The sequence below is a fragment of the Heterodontus francisci genome, chromosome 2, assembly GCF_036365525.1.
Source record: "Heterodontus francisci isolate sHetFra1 chromosome 2, sHetFra1.hap1, whole genome shotgun sequence".
Classification (NCBI taxonomy): domain Eukaryota; kingdom Metazoa; phylum Chordata; class Chondrichthyes; order Heterodontiformes; family Heterodontidae; genus Heterodontus; species Heterodontus francisci.
In genome coordinates this window covers 154,981,161-155,000,157 of record NC_090372.1, presented here as the reverse complement: position 1 = coordinate 155,000,157, position 18,997 = coordinate 154,981,161, and the positions used below count along the sequence as shown (strand labels likewise).

Genomic DNA, 18,997 nt, shown 5'->3' with positions numbered 1-18,997 from the left:
TCATTTTGTGTCCTTGTCACCCTCAGTGCTTCCTCCAAGTGGTGTTCAACATGGAGGAGTACTGACTCAATCAGCTGAGGGAGAGTGGTAGGTGGTAATCAGTAGGAGGTTTCCTTGCCCTTGTTTGTTCTGATGCCATGAGACTTCATGGGGTCCGGAGTCAATGTTGAGGACTCCCAGGGCAACTCCCTCCCTACTGTAGACTACTGTCCCACCACCTCTACTGGGTCTGTCCTGCTGGTGGGACAGGACATACCCAGGGATAGTGATTGCAGTGTCTGGGACGTTGTCTGTAAGGTATGATTCCGTTCGTATGACTATATCAGGCTGTTGCTTGACAAGTCTGTGGGACAGCTCTTCCAACTTTAGCACAAGCCCCCAAATGTTAGTAAGGAGGACTTTGCAGGGTCGACAGGGCTGGGTTTGCCGTCGTCGTTTCCAGTGCATAGGTCAATGCCGGGTGGTCCGTCCGGTTTCATTCCTTTTTGTTGACTTCATAGCGAAAGGTTATGAGAAAAGATTACATAAACTAAGCTTGCATTCCCTGGAATATGGAAGATTTGGTTTGGTTGACATTTCTAGGATTTTGAAAAGAATTGACAAGTTAAATAAAACATTTTCCACAAGTGGGAGAATCTAGGACAAGGGGACGTAACCTTAAAAATCAAAGCCAGGATATTCAGGAGAGAAGAAACATTTTGTCATTTTGTCTTCCAAACTCCAACAGGTATAGGCCCAAACTGTTCAACCTTTCTTCATAAGTCCTTCATCACAGGAATGAATTAAGTGAACCTTCTCCAAGCTCCTCTAATGTAATTATATCCTTTTTCAAATAAAGTGACCCAAAACTCTACACAGTACTCCAGATGTGGTCTCATCAAGGCCCTGTACAGCTGCAGTAAAACCTCCCTACTTTTATATTCCATTCCCCTTGCAATAAACGCAAACATTTCATGAGCCTTCCGAATCACTTGCTTTATCTGCATACTAACTTTTTAAGATTCACGTACCAGGGCACCCAATTCCCTCTGTACCACCAAGTTCTGCAATCTCTCTCAATTTAAATAGTATACTGCTTTTCTATTCTTCCTGCCAAAGTGGACATTTGGACAAAGTTCACATTTTACATTATACTCCATCTGCCAAATTTTTGTCCACTTGCTTAACCTATCTATATCCCTTTGTAGACTCTTTACCTCCTCTTGACAACTTACCTTCTTACCTATCTTGGCATCATTGGCAAATTTAGCTACCATACATCCGGTCCCTTTATCCAAGTCATTGATATAGATTGTAAATACTTGAGGCCCCAGCACTGATCCCTGGGCACTCCATTAGTTACAACTTGCCAACTCAAAAAAAAACATTTATCCCTACTCTCTGCTCCCTGTTGGCTTGCCAGTCCTTCATCCATGCTAATATGTTAAACCTACACCATGCACCTTATCAAATGTGGCACCTTATCAAATGTCTTTTGGAAATCCAAGTACACCACATCTACAGGTTCCCCTTGCTTGTAACAACTTCAAAGAACTCTAATAAATTAGTTAAATATGATCTCCCTTTCACAAAACCATGTTGACTCTGCCTGATCCCATCATGATTTTCTAAGAATCCTGCTATAAACTCCTTAATAATGGATTCTAGCATTTTTCCTATGATAGATGTTAGGCTAATTGGACTTTAGTTTCCTGCTTTCTGTCTCCCTCCTTTCTTGAATAAAGATGTTACATTTCCAATTTTCCAATCCACTAAGACCCTTCCAGAATCTAAGGAATTTTGGAAGATCATAACCAATGCCTTTGCAACCACTTCTTTTAAGACCCTAGGATGCAAGCCATCAAGTCTTGGGGACTTGTCAGCCTTAAGGTCTAATAGTTTTCACAGTACCTTTTCCCTGTTGGTGATTGCTTCAAGTTCCTCGCAGCCTTTCACCTCTTGATTTTCAAATTTCTTTGAGAAGTTTTCCATGAATTCTACAGTGAAGACGGAGACAAAATACCTGTTCAACATTTCTGCTATTTCCTTGTTTTCCATTATTAATTCCCCAGACTTACTCTCTAGTGGACCAACACTCGCTTTAGTTACTCTTTTCCTTTTTAAACACTTATAGAAACTCTTACTATCTGTTTTTATATTTCTAGCTAGGTTTCTCTCATACTCTAATTTCTCCCTCTATTTTTTGTTTTAAGTCATCCTTTGCTGGTTCTTAAATTCTGTCCAGTCTCTAACTTGCCATTAATCTTCACAAAATTGTACAATAGAATCATAAAAAGTTTACAGCATAGAAAGAGGCCATTTGGCCCATTGTGTCTGCGCCAACCAAAAAAACAAACCACCCAGTCTAATCCCACCTTCCAGCATTCGGTCCTTAGCCCTGCAGGTTACGGCACTTGAGAGGCCTATCCAGACACCTTTTAAATGAGTTGAGGGTTTCTTCCTCTGCCATCCTTTCAGGCAATGAGTTCCAGACCCCCATCACCCTCTGGGTGAAAAAAAGGTCCTCATCTCCCCTCTAATCTTTCTACCAATCACTTTAAATTTATGTCCCCTAGACACTGACCTCTCTACTAATGTAATTAGGCCCTTCACATCTACTCTATCCAGGCCCCTCACAATTCTGTGCATTTCAATCAGATCTCCTCTCAGCTTTCTCTGTTCCAAGGAGAACACCACCAGCCTATCCAATCTTTCCTCATAGCTGCATTTTTCCAGTCCAGGCAATATCCTCTTAAATCTCCTCTGTACCCTCTCTAGTGCAATTACATTCTTCTGTAACAAGGGACCAGAACTGCACACAGTACTCAAGTTGTGGCCTAACCAATGAGTTATCCATTCCAGCATAATCTCCCTGCTCTGGTGTTCTCTCACTTGGCTAATAAAAGGAAAGAATTCCATATGCCTTCTTAACCACCTTATTGACCCGTCCTGCTATCTTCAGTGTTCCGTGAACATTCACACCAAGGTACCTCACTTCCTCTATACCACTCCGTATTTTTCCATTAATTGTGTATTCCTTTGCATTGTTTGACCTCCCCAAATGCATCACCTCACTTCCCCGGGTTGAATTCCATTTGCCACTTTTCTGCCCTGCCCAGTCCATCGATGTCTTCCTGCCGCCTACAGGAAGATAGCCTCCTTGCTATCTACCACACGGCCAATCTTTGTGGCATCTGCAAACTTCTTGATCATGCCCCCTACGTCCAAATCATTAATATATACAACAAAAAGTTGGGGTACTAGTACTGAGCCCTGCGGAACACCACTGGAAACAGCCCTCCAGTCTCAAAAACACCCGGCAACAATTACCCTTTGTTTCCTGCCACTGAGCCAATTTTGTATCCAGCCTGCTACATTTCCCTGAATCCTTTGGGCTTTTTTAAAAAACTAATCTGTCATGTGGGACCTTGTCAAAAGCCTTGCTAAAATCCATGTAAACCATATCAACTTCACTATTCTCATCAATCTTCCTTGTTACTTCTTCAAAAAATTCAATCAAGTCGGTCAAACAAGATCTTCCCTTAACAAATCCATGTTGACTATCATTGATTAACCTATGCCTTTCTAAGTGGCAGTTTATCCTGTCTCTCAGAATTAATTCCAATAATTTGCCCACTACTGAGGTTAGACTGACTGGCCTGTAATTATTTGGTCTATCCCTCACTCCCTTTTTAAACAGAGGTACAATGTTAACAGTCCTCCAATCCTCCGGCACCACACCTGTATCCAGTGAGGACTGGAAAATGATGGTCAGACCTTCCACTATTTCCTCTCTTGCTTCTTTTAACAGCCTGCAGTACATTTTATCCAGCCCTGGTGATTTATCAGCTTTCAAGGATGCTAATCCCATTAATACTCCCTCCCCCTATGTTTATCATATCCAATACGTCACACCCCTCTTCCTCAACTACAATATCTGCACCATCCGCCTCATTTGTGAAGGCAGACAAAGTATTCATCAGAAAAATACCAACATCTTCCACCCTAGACATAGGTTACCTTTTGGTCTTTTATGGGTCCTACTCTCTCCTGAGTTATCCTCTTAATGTACTGATAAAACATTGTTGGGTTCACCTTGATTTTGCTTGCCAATATTATTTCATGCACTCACTTAGCTTTCCTAATTTCCATTTTGATTTCACCCCTCCACTTCCTATACTCCTCTCTGCTTTCTGTAGTATTGAGCTGTGTCAGACATAAGCTTTCCTTTTCTGCCTTATCTTATCCTGTAAGCTCCTAGACATCCATGGGGCTCTAGATTTGACCATCCCACCTTTTTCCTTTGTGGGAATGGTTTACTTTGAACCCCTTGAATCTCCCCTTTGAATGCTTCTCACTGCTGTGACACCGATTTACCTTCAAGTAGCTGTTTCCAGGCCACTTTCGATAAATCAATCTTCAGCTTAGTAAAAACAGCCTTACCCCAATTGAGAATTCGAACTCCAGTTCTATCCTTGTCCTTTTCCATAATTATGTTAAAACTGACTGAATTATGATCACTAACACCAAAATTCTCTCCCACTGCCACTACCTGCCCATCTTCATTTCCAAAACTAAGTCTAAAACTGCACCCTCTCTTGTTGGACTTGCTACATACTGGGCAAAAAAGTTCTCCTGAATACATTTCAAGAATTCTGCTCCCTCAATTCCTTTCACACAAAGTATCCCAGTTAATATTGGGGTAGTTAAAATTCCCTATTACTGCCCTATTGTTTCTGCACTTGAGAGATTTGCCTACATATCTGCTTTTCTATCTCCCTCTGACTGTTTGGGGGTCTATAGTACACTCTCAGCAGCGTTATTACTCCTTTTTTGTTTCTTAGCTCAATCCATATGGGCTCATTTGAACCTTCCAATGTATCATCTCTCTTCACAGCCGTAATTGTTTCTTTGACCAAAATTGCCACTCCCCCTTTCTTATCTCTCTCTCTATCGCATCTGAAAACCCTGTAACCAGGAACATTAAGCTGCCATTCCTGTCCCTCCTTAAGCCATGTTTCTGCAATAGCTATGATTATCATACTGCCACACATCTATCTGTGCCCTCAGCTCATCTGCTTTATTTGCTATACTCCCTATATTGAAGTAGATACCCTTGAGCATTAATGTTACTAGTATTAACACTCTTTGCCTTTGCCCCATGACATCAGTGTTATTTAATCTCTGCTGCCCTCTGCCCTATCACACACCTTCCCTTTTGTTTTCCTCCCCAACAAACCCCACCTGCTTAAAACCTAATTATTTTCTAACCTTTGCCAGTTCTAATGAAAGGTCACAGACCTGAAATACTAACTCTCTCTCTACAGATGCTGCCTGAACTGCTGAGTACTTTCCAGCACTTTTGTTCTTTTTATTTCAGATTTCCAGCATCTGCAGTATTTTGCTTTTATGATTCTACATCTTGCTCTTTCCAGCAAAGGCCATCTATCACTACAGTACTAATGTCATCCTAATTAACAGAGCTATCCCACCACCTTTCCCTAGCTTCCTGTCTTTCCAAAATGTCAAATACCCTTCAACATTCAGGTCCCAACCTTGGTCATCTTGAAACCATGTCTCCATTATGCCTATCGGGTCAGACATATTTATTTCCATCTGTGCAAACAATTCATCCATTTTGTAACAAATGTTAGGCACATTCAGATACAGAACCTTTAACTCTGTCTTTTTACCATTTTTACAATCTCTGGCCTTTATCTACTGGTACACCATAATCTCATTGAAGAGGTTGCTGGGGCTTAATGACCTACTCTTTGTTCCTATGTCCCTGAACAAATTTACAACGAACAAAATAGTTGAACAATTAAAAGTTTTTCTTTCACATGATTCGACCTCAACTCACCTCTGTCTGAATTCAGGTCATCACCCTGGACCCAACACCGTAAACACAGTATCCAACCGAAAGAGGAGCAGAAATCCACTCACTGTGGTGGCGGCCGTCAACAGAACCACATCTGACTGCTGTCCACAGACAGCTGCCAGAGTCGCCACAGCCAAGCGTTACTGCTGGCCCTAACGGGGACACAATGGCACTCAAAAGTTTTTAGCCACCAAACCCTTGCTACCTGTCCTCGGCCTTTTTCATTTAGACAGCAGTTGGATCTTTAAACTGGCTCTGCTCCAGGGCCTTGCTCTAATCTCGCGGGAGGAGGCGGGGGAGGGGTGAACACGAAGCGCGTGAGTTTACCCGTTGCTATGGTAACCAGGCCCCGCCCCGGGAGGGGAGCGCGAGGCTAACTGCGTCATCCGGTAAAGACCGGGTAAATTCAGTCTCTCGGCGGCTCAGAGACGTGGTGTGAGAGGCGGTCCGGGAATACGGATCCCATCTCTGGTAAATTACGGGCCTGGCCCATTCCTGCTCTGCCCATTGTGCGGTGGATCTAGGCCCAGCCGTTCATTCTCGTCTTCTTGGTATAATTTGCCAATGGTTTTAAATATTTTTGTATTTTAAAATTCTTATTCCGACGCTGACAGCGGGATTTATCTTCAGTTTTTACTCTGGCAGAAATGTTAGTTGGGTGTAAGGGGGATTTCTTTTTAGTAATTCACGAGAGGTCACTCGATTTTTTTTATATAAATGAGAGGGATTGCACTTCCGGTTTTCATTCTATTGAAGTGGCTGCCTTCTCCAGTTGGCATCTGGTTTATGACAGCAAGGCAGGATTGAACTCCACTACTTTTTGGAATCTGGCCATTATAAAGTAATGGGCCAATTCAGTGCCCAAAGGATATTTGTTATGTTGATTCTTGTTTGATTTTCCTATCGATCCATCAAATAGGCCCACTGCTCAAGGTGATACCACGTCTCCAGCACCAGCTTACTTTTCCACAAGGATGGAGAGTTGCCATGTGTCATCAATCAAAATAAATGGAATTTAAGAAAAGTGCCCCATTTTTAAGGGGCACACAATTGCACCCAAATCATAAATTAAAAAAAAGGAAACATAGTACATTAAATATGAATGTTATTACTTAGTTCGATAATAAACTCCAGTCCCTCTGGTGCCCACTGGTAGCAGAAGCCAAGTGGTGTCTAGGCACTCTCCTAACTGAAGGGAAAACAAAAGAATGTTAATGTTAGATAGCTCACACATATTGATAGGAACCTTAGAATGGCATTTACAAACCTGGGAGCCTCTGTTGTTTCTATACAAACCCTTTGAAAATATGTTGCAGTTTTATACAGATTAGTTTTTATGTCAAATGTAAATTAAACAAAGTGTAATACTCTTGCATGAACATTAGTGTCTGACTTTATTTCTATTTTTAGTGTTGTCCAATGATAAAGTAAGCAACTCAATGCAGTCTCAACAAATTTGAAACGAAAGTAAATATTAGTCAAGAAAATATGGATGAAGACGATAATAGCATTAATTTGGCTTCAGAAGATAGGGCAGAAGTATCTGACTCTGCCTCACTAGAAAATGCTACAAATTTACTATTTCCAGAGAATGATGATTTGGAAGTTGATGGCAATGTGGTGGCTATTCCTGAGATGTTGTCACTTAAAGGAAAGCAGTTAACCTCAATTCCATCAAAACTTTATCAGTTTACAAATCTGAAAGTTTTAGATATCAGCCACAACAGCATCACATCTATTCCAAGTAAAATTGCTGCATTTAGCCAAATAAGGCAGCTTTTACTGAATAAAAATAAAATTTCAGAGCTACCTACAGCAATTGGACAGTTGATCACGTTAGAAAAGCTGAGTTTGAAAATAAACCAACTGACCACTTTGCCAGAAACTATAGCCAGGCTGAAGAATTTGTGTGTTCTCAATCTAGACTATAATAGGATATTTGTTTTCCCAAGAGCCATATGTCTGCTTCCAGAGTTAAAGAAGCTTAGCCTTTCAGGAAACTCTCTTCAAAGCCTACCAATGGAAATTTCTGAGCTGAAGAACTTAAGAGAACTGTCTCTGAATGATAACAAGTTAACATTTTTGCCGTTGCAGTGTTTTGATTTGGATAATCTTGAAGAACTTAGATTGTCTGGAAATCAATTGACTAGTCTTTCAGAGAAAATAGAGAAACTGCAGGCACTACGGATTCTGCAACTAAAGAATAATCAATTACAAGAGCTCCCAAATGAACTTTCCAATTGTGTAAGAATTAAACAACTTTTACTCGATGGCAATCAGATCACAGACCTACCTTCAAGGATAGGCAATCTGTATAATATGACAGAATTCTGTGCTAGCAAAAATGAACTGAAAACTCTGCCAATGGGTTTGTCACATGTCACTTACCTTTCAATTTTAGATATTTCTTATAATATGGTGGAACAAATTCCTATTGAACTCAAAAACTGTTTTAGAGTCACCAGCATCAACTTCAGTCACAACAATCTTTCGCAATTTCCAGCTGCGTTATGCTTGATAACTGAGTTGAAGTATTTGAATCTTAGTGGCAATCATGTGTCTGAACTACTTGCTGATGTGTGCTGCATGAGGAACCTGGAAAACCTCAATCTAAGTGCAAATAACTTTACTTCATTTCCTGTTCATGTATGCAAACTTTGGAACATGGATCATTTGGATTTGAGCAAAAATAGAATTGGAAGCATTCCAGTACAAATATCTGCTTTGTTGAATCTTCAGGTTCTTTATCTTCAAAATAACCAATTTAACACCTTTTGCTATAATTTATGCAGACTAACCAATCTGAAGCGACTTGATATATCTAGCAACCAAATAGAAAATCTTCCATGGGATATCCTAAACCTACAGAATATTGTGGACCTTAATTTTTCTGATAATCATTTTGATTTATTTCCAATTCAAATATGTCATTTAACAACATTGAGGAAACTGCAAATCTGTCAGTTGAATGGTTTTAAGGTAAGGACACTGCCCTCTACAACAATAATTGAAATAATTTTTACAGAGAGCTGCTGGAGCATGAATGGTTTGCCACAGGAAGTGGTTGAGGCAGAGGCTACTGCTTTATTTTTTAAGGGAAACGGGTAACGTCGTACCATTGTTTAAAAAGGGAGTAGGGGATAAACCGAGTAAGTACTGGCCAGTCAGCCAAACCTTGGTGGTAGGAAAATTATTGGAAAAATTCTGAGGGACAGGATTAATCTTCATTTAGAAAGACATGGATTAATCAAAGACCGTCGGCATGGATTTGTTAAGAGAAGGTTGTGACTGACTAACGTGATTGAATTTTTTGAGGAAGTAACGAGGATCGATAAGGGTAGTGCATTTGCTGTAGTCTATGTGGATTTTAGCAAGGCTTTTGATGAGGTCCCACATGACAGACTGGTCACAAAAGTAAAAGCCCATACGATGCAAAGCAAAGTGGCAAGCTGGATCCAAAATTAGCTCAAAGGCAGGAAGCAAAGGATAATGGTCGATGGATGTTTCTGTGACTGGAAGGCTGTTTCCAATTGGGTTCTGTAGGGCTCAGTACTATGTCCCTTGCCTTTTGTACTATATATCAATGATTTGGACTTGAATGCGAACATACGAATTAGAAGCAGACGTAGGCTATTCGGCCTGTCAAGCCTGCTCCGCCATTCAATAAGATCATGATTGATCTGTCTGTGTTTCGAATTCCACACTCCCATCTACCCCCGATAACCTTTGAGTCCCTTGCCTAACAAGAATCTATCTATCTCCACCTTAAAAATATTCAATGACCGCCCCCCCCCCAACCACCTTCGGAGGCAGAGAGTTCCAACCCTCTGAGAAAAAACACATCTCCTCATCTCTGTCCTAAAAGGACGACCCCTAATTTTAAAATAGTGCCCCCTAGTTCTGGACTCACCCACAAGAGGAAATATCCTTTCCACATCCGCCTTGTCAAGACCGTTCAGGATCTTGTATACTTCAATCAAGTCTCCCTCACTGTTCTAAACTCCAGTGAAAACAAGTTCCGTCTGTCCAACCTTTCCTCATAAGACAACCCGCTCATTCCAGGTATCAATCTAGTAAACCTCTGAACCGCCTCCAACGTGTTTTCATCCTTCCTTAAGTAAGAAGACCAAAACTGCACACAGTATTCGAGATGTGGTCTCACCAATGCCCTGTATAACTGAAGCATAACATCCTTTTATTTTCAATTCCTCTCATAATAAAGGATGGCATTCCATTAGCCTTCTTTATTTCTTGCTGCACCTGCATACTAACGTCTTGTGACTCATGCAGTAGAACACCTAGCACCCTCTGCACCTTGGAATTCTGCAGTCATTCTCCATTTAAGTAATACTCTGCTTTTTTATTCTTCCTGCCCAAGTGAACTTCACATTTTCCCACATTATACTCCATCTGCCGGATTTTTGCCCACTCATCCAACCTATCTATATTGGTCTGCAACCTCCTTATGTCCTCATCACAACATCTTTTCTACCTATCTTTGTGTCATCTGAAAATTTAGCCACCATGCCATCGCTCCCCTCATCTAAGTCATTGATGTAATTTGTAAAAAGTTGAGGCCCCAGCACAGACCTCTGCGGGACTCCACTCGTCACATCCTGCCAATCAGAAAAGGACCCATTTATGCATACTCTCTGTTTTCTGCCAGCCAGCCAATCTTCTATCCATGCTAATATGTTGCCCCCTACACGATGAGCTCCTACTTTGCACAGTAACCTTTATGTGGCACCTTGTCAATTGCCTACTGGGAATCCAAGTACAGTACATCAGCGGGCTCCCCTTTATCCACAGTGCATGTCGCTCCTTCAAAGAACCCCAACAAATTAGTTAAACATGATTTTCCCCTTCACAAAACCATGCTGACTATTCCCTATGACCTTGAGTTTTTCTCAGTGCCCAGCTATAACCTCCTTAATCATTGATTCTAACACCTTCCCCACGACATACGTCAAGCTAACTGGCTTATAGTTACCTATTTTCTGCCTCCCTCCATTCTTGAATAGAGGGTTTATATTTGCTACTTTCTGGTATGATGGAACCTTTCCAGAATCTAGCGAATTATGAAAAATTAACACCAACACATTTACTACCTCATTAGCCACCTCTTTCAAGAGTAGGATGAAGTCCATCAGGACCTGGGGACTTGTCAGCCTGCAGCTCTGTATGTTTGCTCAGTAGAACTTCCCTGGTGATTGTAATATCATCAAGTTCCTCTCAACCTGCTGATTTATAGCCATTATTGGAATGTTTTTGTATCCTCTATAGTGAAGACAGACGCAAAATATTTGTTCATCTCATCTGCCATTTCCTTATTATCTACTAGCTCCCCATTCTCACTCTCTAGAAGACCAACACTCACTTTACTTACTCTTTCCATTTTTAAATACCTGTAGAAACTCTTACTATCCGTTTTTACATTTCCAGCTGGCTTCCTCTCATACTCTAATTTCTTTCTCCTGATTAACCTTTTCGTCATTTGCTGCCATTCTTTATATTCTGACCAATCATCTGACCTGCCACTCAACTTCATGCAATTATATGTAATGTCAGGGGTGTGATTAAGAAGTCTGCAGGTAATACCCATGTAGCCACCTGGTTGTTGAGAAGAAAGCTGTAGATGCAGGAAGATATCAATGTAGTCGTCAGGTGGGTGGAACAATGGCAAATGGAGTTCAATCCAGAAAAGTGTGAGTAATGCATTTGGGGAATGCTAACAAGCCGCGAGAATATACAATAAATGGTAGGACACTGAGATGTATAGAGAAACAGGCACCTTGGAGTGCATGTCCACAGATCCCTGAAGGTGGCTGGACAGTTAGATAAGGCATACCTTTATTAGTCGAGGCGTAGAATATTCAAGAGCAGGGAGGTTTGTCTGGAACTGTATAAAGCACTAGTTAGGCCACGAGTAGTGCGTGCAGTTCTGGTCACCGCGCTATAGGAAAGATGTGATTGCATTGGAGAGGGTACAGAGGAGATTTACAAGGATGTTGCCTGAACTGGAGAATTTTAGTTATGAGGAAAGATTGGACAGGCTAGGATTGTTTTCTTTGGAACAGAGGAGGCTGAGGGGAGACCTAACTGATAACTTTATAGACATGAGGGGTCCATAATAGGGGCATAGATTTAGGGCAAAATGTAAGAGATTTAGAGAGGATTTGGGGGGAAATCTTTTCACCCAGAGGGTGGTGTGGATCTAGAACTCACTGGCAAAAGGATGGTAGAGGCAGAAACCCTCATGACCTTTGAGAAGTACTTGGATATACACTTGAAGTGCCATAACCTAGATTGAATGATTCCTTGTTGGTCAGTGCAGACACAATGGGCCAAGTGGCTTCTCTGTGCTGTAAATTTCTATGATTCTATGAAAAATGTTTAAATATTTGAAATGGAAAGATATACAGTGCTATGGGGAGAGATTGTGACAGTGCGATTAGTTTTGTTCTACCAAAGTGCCAGGAAAGCCACATTAGGATTACTGCAGAAGCAGGTCAGACAGATCTGCTGGAGAGAGAAGTAGAGTTAAAACTTCAGGTCGATGACCTTTCATCAGAACTGGGAAAAGTTAGAAATGTAGCAGGTCTTAGGCAAGTGAAAGGGGGGGGGGGTGCGGGTGGTAAAACAAAAGGAAATGTCTGGGATAGGGTGGGAGAGGAGAGATTAAATGACAAAAGAGGTGGTGATGGAGGGTCAAAGGGAGTGATAACGGATCAAGTAAAGAAATAACAAGGTGTCTAGAGGAGGTGTGAATAGCAGACTGATGAGCAACTGCTATCTGAAATCAAAAACAAGACTAAAATCGAAACCTGCTGTCACGCCAATGCTTTGTTGAATGATCATTTTCTTTATTCCACTGAATTTATATTTTTTGAAGAATTTTTTTAAAAAACAGTTCGAAAATGACTTTGCTGGCCACTTAGGATGACCACCTAATTTGCAACACTGTATCCTACATTACAAGACTTGTGAGGAGGGAGACAAAATGGTTGCTCATATCCCAGCAAGAAACAAGACCCAGGAAGTTTAAGGGAACTACCTGTTCTTTTTAGCAAGAAGAGAAATACTGCTAACTGCTATGTTTGAATCACTGAGTGACTGTCATGTGCCAAGCCCCCCCCTCCCCATTTGTGGTTTTAAGCTTGTGTCTTTCTGCAGCAGAGAGTAGAAGCAACTGGACTCTGACACGTGCAGACCCAAGTTTGGGGGGGGGGGGGGGGGGGTGTCCCTTTCTCCATTTCAGCTTACAAACTTAGAACTCTGCCTGTTGACTGACTTTTGCATAATCCGGCTACAATCAGAAACCCCGTTAAAGCAAATCATCCTCATCGCTGTATCCGAGAGACCCACCGAACCAGTCATCTACCTCTTAAAAATAAAAACCTCAGGGCCATCAAATTCAGCGAGAAGCCAGCCGCATCAACGAACTCCACAGACTGTATACCCATTTCTCTATGGACTCTAACTCAACCCAATTTATCTTTCCCCACTCTATAACCTATTTGTGTGTGTGTGAGTGTGAAAGTTGGTGCATAGTTTATTATTTATATTAGTTCGGTTTAGGTACAATATCTTTGTTAAACCCAAGAAAACCTGTCAGGTTGATTCTTGTTATGATAATAGCAAATAAGTAATCAAACACCTACTGAATTGGCCAGTACATTCAACTTGAGAAAGAATTAAACCTGTTGTGGTCAAACAAGGAGAGGGAAAAGAGGGAAGCCCTTCGACCCCTCCTCACCTTATCGTAAAATAAATTTGGGGGCTCACATTCGGGATCAAACGCAAAGACAAATGGGAAATTGGAAGCAGGAAACCAAATTGATCCCTAGCAATAATTTAAAAACTTCAATACAGATTTTCTTGTGGTTTTCAGTGCTAGATAACTAAAATGTCCACATTCAAGGCCAATAACTTCCTAGAACAGAGTAAAGTAACTTGGGCTAAGTTAAAAGCCCTATCTGTTGAAGAGTTGAGGAATGTAGCCAGGCAGTTAGAGATTACTATTCGTCCAAAAGCTAGGAAACCCAAAATCTTAAAACTTGTGGCCAACCATTTTAAAATTGACACTGAAGAACCGAAGACAGGCATAGAATCTGAAATGGATAAAGTAGCATTAGCTAAAGTACAACTAGAACAGAGGAGATTAGAATTAGAATTTCAGGAAAGAGAAAAAGAGAGAGCTTTCCAGAAAGAGAAAGGAGAAAGAGTATCAGAAAAGGGATAAAGAAAGGGAGAAAAGGGAACAAGAGCTTTCCAGAAAGAGAAAGAGGAAAGACAATTAAGGCAGTTCGAACTAAATAGGGGAAGACCCCATACAATCAGTGAATGCAGCACTAGTGAGGGAGTTACCCCTAGCTCAGGACCGGGTGCTGAGCTCTTAAACGTCTCCCAGTTGTCACGGAAGTGTTCCTTTTTTCTCCTCTGATTAAAAACGGTGTGCCTTTAAGACTCTGTTTAAAAACAATGTTCCTTTAAAAACTAAGAGGCACAGTGTGCCACAGCTGCACCTACTACCTAGGCAACAGCAGGAGAGTGGAGTGGTCACATGGTGTAATGTAACTTTTAACTGTGTAAAAAAAACAGCTAAAACCAATTTTGAGAGATACCAGCAAAACGTGCTTGCCTTGAGGGAAGAGAATTCTCTCAGCAGAAATTCTACAAAGAGCTGCAGGCTGTGTTAATAGCTTAAGGAGAAAAAACCCTTTTGAACAGAACATTCATATTGCTGGAGGTAGCAAAATTCCTTTTTCTTTACTTCCAATCTAACAGTCTTTGCTTCAAGATTGACTCTCTTGACTGATTGTGTTTTCTGGAATTTGCAGTAAAGCTTCGACTGCAATCTACCAATTTTAAAAATCCAAATAATAGACCTGTCATTATACCCTGTGTGGAAAGAACTGTTTGACGCCTGCTGCAGCCGCAGTGCTTTGAATGCCCATCAAGAAAAGACTTTCATCAAATCCGCGTGGAGACTTCGAGTGACATCTGATTATTTTTACATTAAGATATCTCACCCATCAGGAACATAACTCACAAAGACTAACAACCCAGTTATTTATTTATTCTTAAGAAACAGCTAATTTTTTAAAACATCGGTTTTTTAAACCGGTTAACCATTGATTTTTGACTGTGTATGTGTGTTAATGGGAGAGTTAGATTAAAATAAGTTATAAGGTCTTTAGACATAGGTTTATCTTAATAGTGTTTAAGATTTAGTTTTAATAAATAGTTAATTTGTTGTTGTCTAAAGATACCTGGTTTGATCTGTTTTATTCTGGGGGTTACTAGCGTGTTAAATTTGGCTGTTTTCTGGTTGGGTGGGAAAACTTTAATAATATGCTGCAACCTGTGTAGTGATGGTACTGAATTGACAGTGCATTGCTCCTGCCTCGGTCATAACACAGTTGATAGCAAAGTTCATCTCTTTTCAAAAGTTGTTTGTTAGTACAGAACTTAAGTGTTGTAGAAAATTGAGATATGTTGTCAAAGCTTTTCATCTTGCACTCATCAGGACCATCCACAAGAATACTAATGTAAGGGAAACACAACTTTATGAGAAGAGAGTGCTGATTGGTTGGCAAGTGAACTCTGATTGGTAGAGGCATTGCCATGGAAAATGCACCAGTTTACAGTGACTGACAGTTAACTACCAAGCTTTGTTTGCAATTTAAACTTGAGCTTGACTCTGGTCAAGGCATTGCCCTGAGGAATGAACCAGCAAATGGCTGTCACTTATTTTGTTTATCTGAAACAGGCGAAATGTTTCAAATTGAAAAAGGAAAGAAATTTGTGCACATCAGACCAAGCGCAGTCTAGTGCACGGCATAAGTGGCGCAGTGGTTAGCACCGCAGCCTCACAGCTCCAGCAACCCGGGTTCGATATACTGGATAAAGTTGTGGTTTTCTCTTACATTTGTATTCTTGCGGATGGTCCTGATGAGTGCAAGACGAAAAGCTTTGACAACACATCTCTATCTTTTGAAAAGCTTGCAAAACAGTTGGAAGTGGCCAGTAGACAGCTGGATACTGTTATTGCAAAGCAAACTAACAGGAAAAGCCCATGAGGTTTATTTACTGTTGCCTGATGAGAGTTCATCAGATTATGAGATGACTATAAATGCTATCCTGGGCGCATATTCACTTTTCTTCTTTAAACCTAAGAAGGCCTGTTAGTGCTCATTTCTTTGCCTTATAGTTGAAAAGTGGTGAACAAGGATTCAAGAACGGGGAGCTCAAAACACAGTCTGTTTAAAAAAATTAAATCCTGTAACAATAAGATCAGGTGAAGGCTGAAAGAGACCCCGAGACACCTTTCTCACCTGGTTGTAACACCATTTTACTCGGTGATAATTGGTTTGCAAAGTGCTCTGCAAAGTAAGCTGTTGGCCTAATGGCCAAAGGAAAAGCCACAAAAAGCACGGATGGTCTTCACAAAGTTATGAACAACTTTGAATCCAGAGTTGAGTTCACTGATATAGAGAAACTGGAAAAGGAAGGTATTGTAGAAATACATGAGGAAATTCAGTGTATGCTGGAGCACAAGCTGATTGAGCCCAGTCAAAGCAGTTGGAGTTCCCCAGTTTGCTCATGCCCATTCCCAGATTTTAAAAAAAAATCTAAACCAGAGCATAGCTATGACAGTGAGACTGATGAGTACATGTGTACAATTTTTTTTAATTTGTGACCTCATAATGAAATGTTCCTATTGTCACATTTCATTTCGCGTGGTGGAGAGGTGTCACGCCAAAAGACTTACAGGTTGGTAGGTAAATTGGCCATTATAAATTGCCACTAGTAGAGGTAGGTGGTAGGGAAATATAGGGACAGGTGGGGATGTGGTAGGATTATGGGATAAGTGTAGGATTAGTATAAATGGGTGTTGATGGTCGGCACAGACTCGGTGGGCCGAAGGACCTGTTTCAGTGCTGTATCTCTAAACTAATATGCTTTGTTGCATAATAATTTTCTTTAATCCCCTGACTGGAGATCTGAATTTATACTTTTTTGAAGAAATTTTAAAAAGAGCATAATTAAAATGACTTTGTCAGAGAGTTATACAGCACAGAAACAGGCCAATCGTGTCTGTGCCGGCCATAATGCACCTAACTATTCTAATCTCATTTTCCTGCACTTTGCCCATAACCTTGTATGCTATGGCTTTTCAAGTGCTCATCTAAATACTTCTTAAATGTTGTGAGGGTTCCTGCCTCTACCACCTCTTAAGGTAGTGCATTCCAGATTCCAGCTACCTTCTGGGTGAAAAAATATGTCCTCAAATCCCCTCTAAACCTCCTGCCCCTTACCTTAAATCTATGCTCCCTAGTTATTGACCCTTCCGCTAAGGGAAAAAGTTTCTTCCTATCTAACCTAACAATGCCCGTCATAATTTTGTATACCTCAATCAGGTCCCCCCTCAGCCTTCTCTGCTCTAAGGAAAACAGCCCTGGCCTTTCCAGTCTCTCTTCATAGCTGAAATGCTGCAGCCCAGGCAACATCCTGGTGAATCTCCTCTGCACTCTCTCCAGTGCAATCACATCCTTCCTATAGTGTGGTGCCCAGAACTGTACACAGTACTCCAGCTGTGGCCTAACTAGCATTTTATAAAGCTCCATCATAAACTCCCTGCTCTTATATTCTATGCCTCGGCTAATAAAGGCAAGTATCCCATATGCCTTCCTAACCACCTTATCTACCTGTGCTGCTGCCTTAAGTGATCTATGGACAAGTACACAAAGGTCCCTCTGACCCTCTGTACTTCCTAGTGTCCTACCATCCATTGTATATTCCCATGCCTTGTTAGTCCTCCCAAAATGGATCACCTCACACTTCTCAGGATTAAATTCCATTTGCCGCTGCTGTACCCATCTTACCAGCCAATCTATATCGTCCTGTAATCTAAGGCTTTCCTCCTCACTATTTATGCCACCACCAATTTTCGTGTCATCTGCGAACGTACTGATCATACCTCCTAAATTCATATCTAAATCATTAATGTACACTACAAACAGCAAGGGTCCCAGCACTGATCCCTGCAGCACACCACTGGTCACAGGCTTCCACTCGCAAAAACAACCCTCGACCATCACCCTCTGCCTCCTGTCACTAAGCCAATTTTGGATCCGATTTGCCAAATTGCCCTGGATCCCATGGGCTTTTACCTTGTTAAGGTCCCACATGGGAGATTGGTTATCAAAAGCCTTACTGAAGTCCATGTAGACTACATCAACTGCTACATCATCTACACATCTGGTCACTGCCTCGAAAAAGTCAATGAAGTTAGTTAGACACAATCTCCCCCTGACAAAGCCATGCTGACTATCCCTGATTAATCCCTGCTTCTCCAAGTGGAGATTAATCCTGCCCCTCAGAATGTTTTCCAATAGTTTCCCTACCACTGGTGTTGGACTCACAGGCCCATAATTACCTGGTTTATCCCTGATACCCTTCTTAAATAATGGTACCACATTCGCTGTCCTCCAATCCTCTGGTACCTCTCTTGTGGCCAGAGAGGATTTGAAAATTTATGCCGGAGCCCCTGCAATCTCCTCCCTTGCCTCACATTACAGCCTGGGATACATCTCATCTGGGCCTGGGGATTTATCCACTTTTAAGCCTGCTAAAACAGCTAATACTTCCTCCCTTTCAGTGCTAATATGTTCAAGTATATCAGAATCCCCTTCCCTAATCTCTACTTCTATATCGTCCTTCTCCATAGTGAACACACATGAAAAGTTATCATTTAAAACCTCACCTGTGTTCTCTGGCCCCACACACAGATTGCCCCTTTGGTCCCTAATGGGCCCTACTCTTTCCCTGGCTATCTTCTTGTTGGCAGCTTAGGATGGCCACCTAATTTCCAACACTGCATCCTACATGGCAAGGCTTGTGAGGAGGGAGACAAAATGGCTGCTCATATCCCAGCAAGAACCAAGACCCAGGAAGTCCTGTTCTTTTTAGCAAGAAGAGAAATATTGATCACTGCTATGTTTGAATCACTGAGTGACTGTCATGTGACAAGCCCCTCCCCATCTGTGGTTTTAAGCTTGTGTGTTACTGCAGCAGACAGTAGAAGCAACTGGACTCTGATATGTGCAGACCCAAGTGGGTCTCTCCATTTCA

General features: G+C 41.4%; 2 protein-coding genes across 3 annotated transcripts in view; one reads left to right on the top strand and one right to left on the bottom strand.

Annotated features, from left to right (window-relative positions):
- The window catches only part of LOC137380016 (transcription termination factor 1, mitochondrial), a 32,147-nt gene extending 26,020 nt beyond the window's left edge, over nt 1–6,127 (bottom strand). For both annotated transcript variants that reach the window (XM_068051506.1, XM_068051496.1), the window contains exons 1-2: nt 5,843–6,127; nt 1,891–1,976 (exon numbers count right to left, since the gene is read on the bottom strand). The gene's annotated coding sequence lies outside the window, so the exon portion shown is untranslated. The remainder of the gene's footprint in view (nt 1–1,890; nt 1,977–5,842) is intronic.
- Nucleotides 6,128–7,348: 1,221 nt separating this feature from the next.
- LOC137380822 (leucine-rich repeat and death domain-containing protein 1-like) lies at nt 7,349–8,968 on the top strand. Its single transcript, XM_068053214.1, has one exon. The coding sequence runs from the start codon at nt 7,349–7,351 to the stop codon at nt 8,966–8,968; it is 1,620 nt and encodes a 539-aa protein (XP_067909315.1).
- The last annotated feature ends 10,029 nt before the right edge of the window (nt 8,969–18,997 follow it).

What these genes read in the sequence shown, in the direction of transcription:
- LOC137380822 (XM_068053214.1), top strand. Translation starts at nt 7,349, where the DNA reads ATGGATGAAGACGATAATAGCATTAATTTGGCTTCAGAAGATAGGGCA.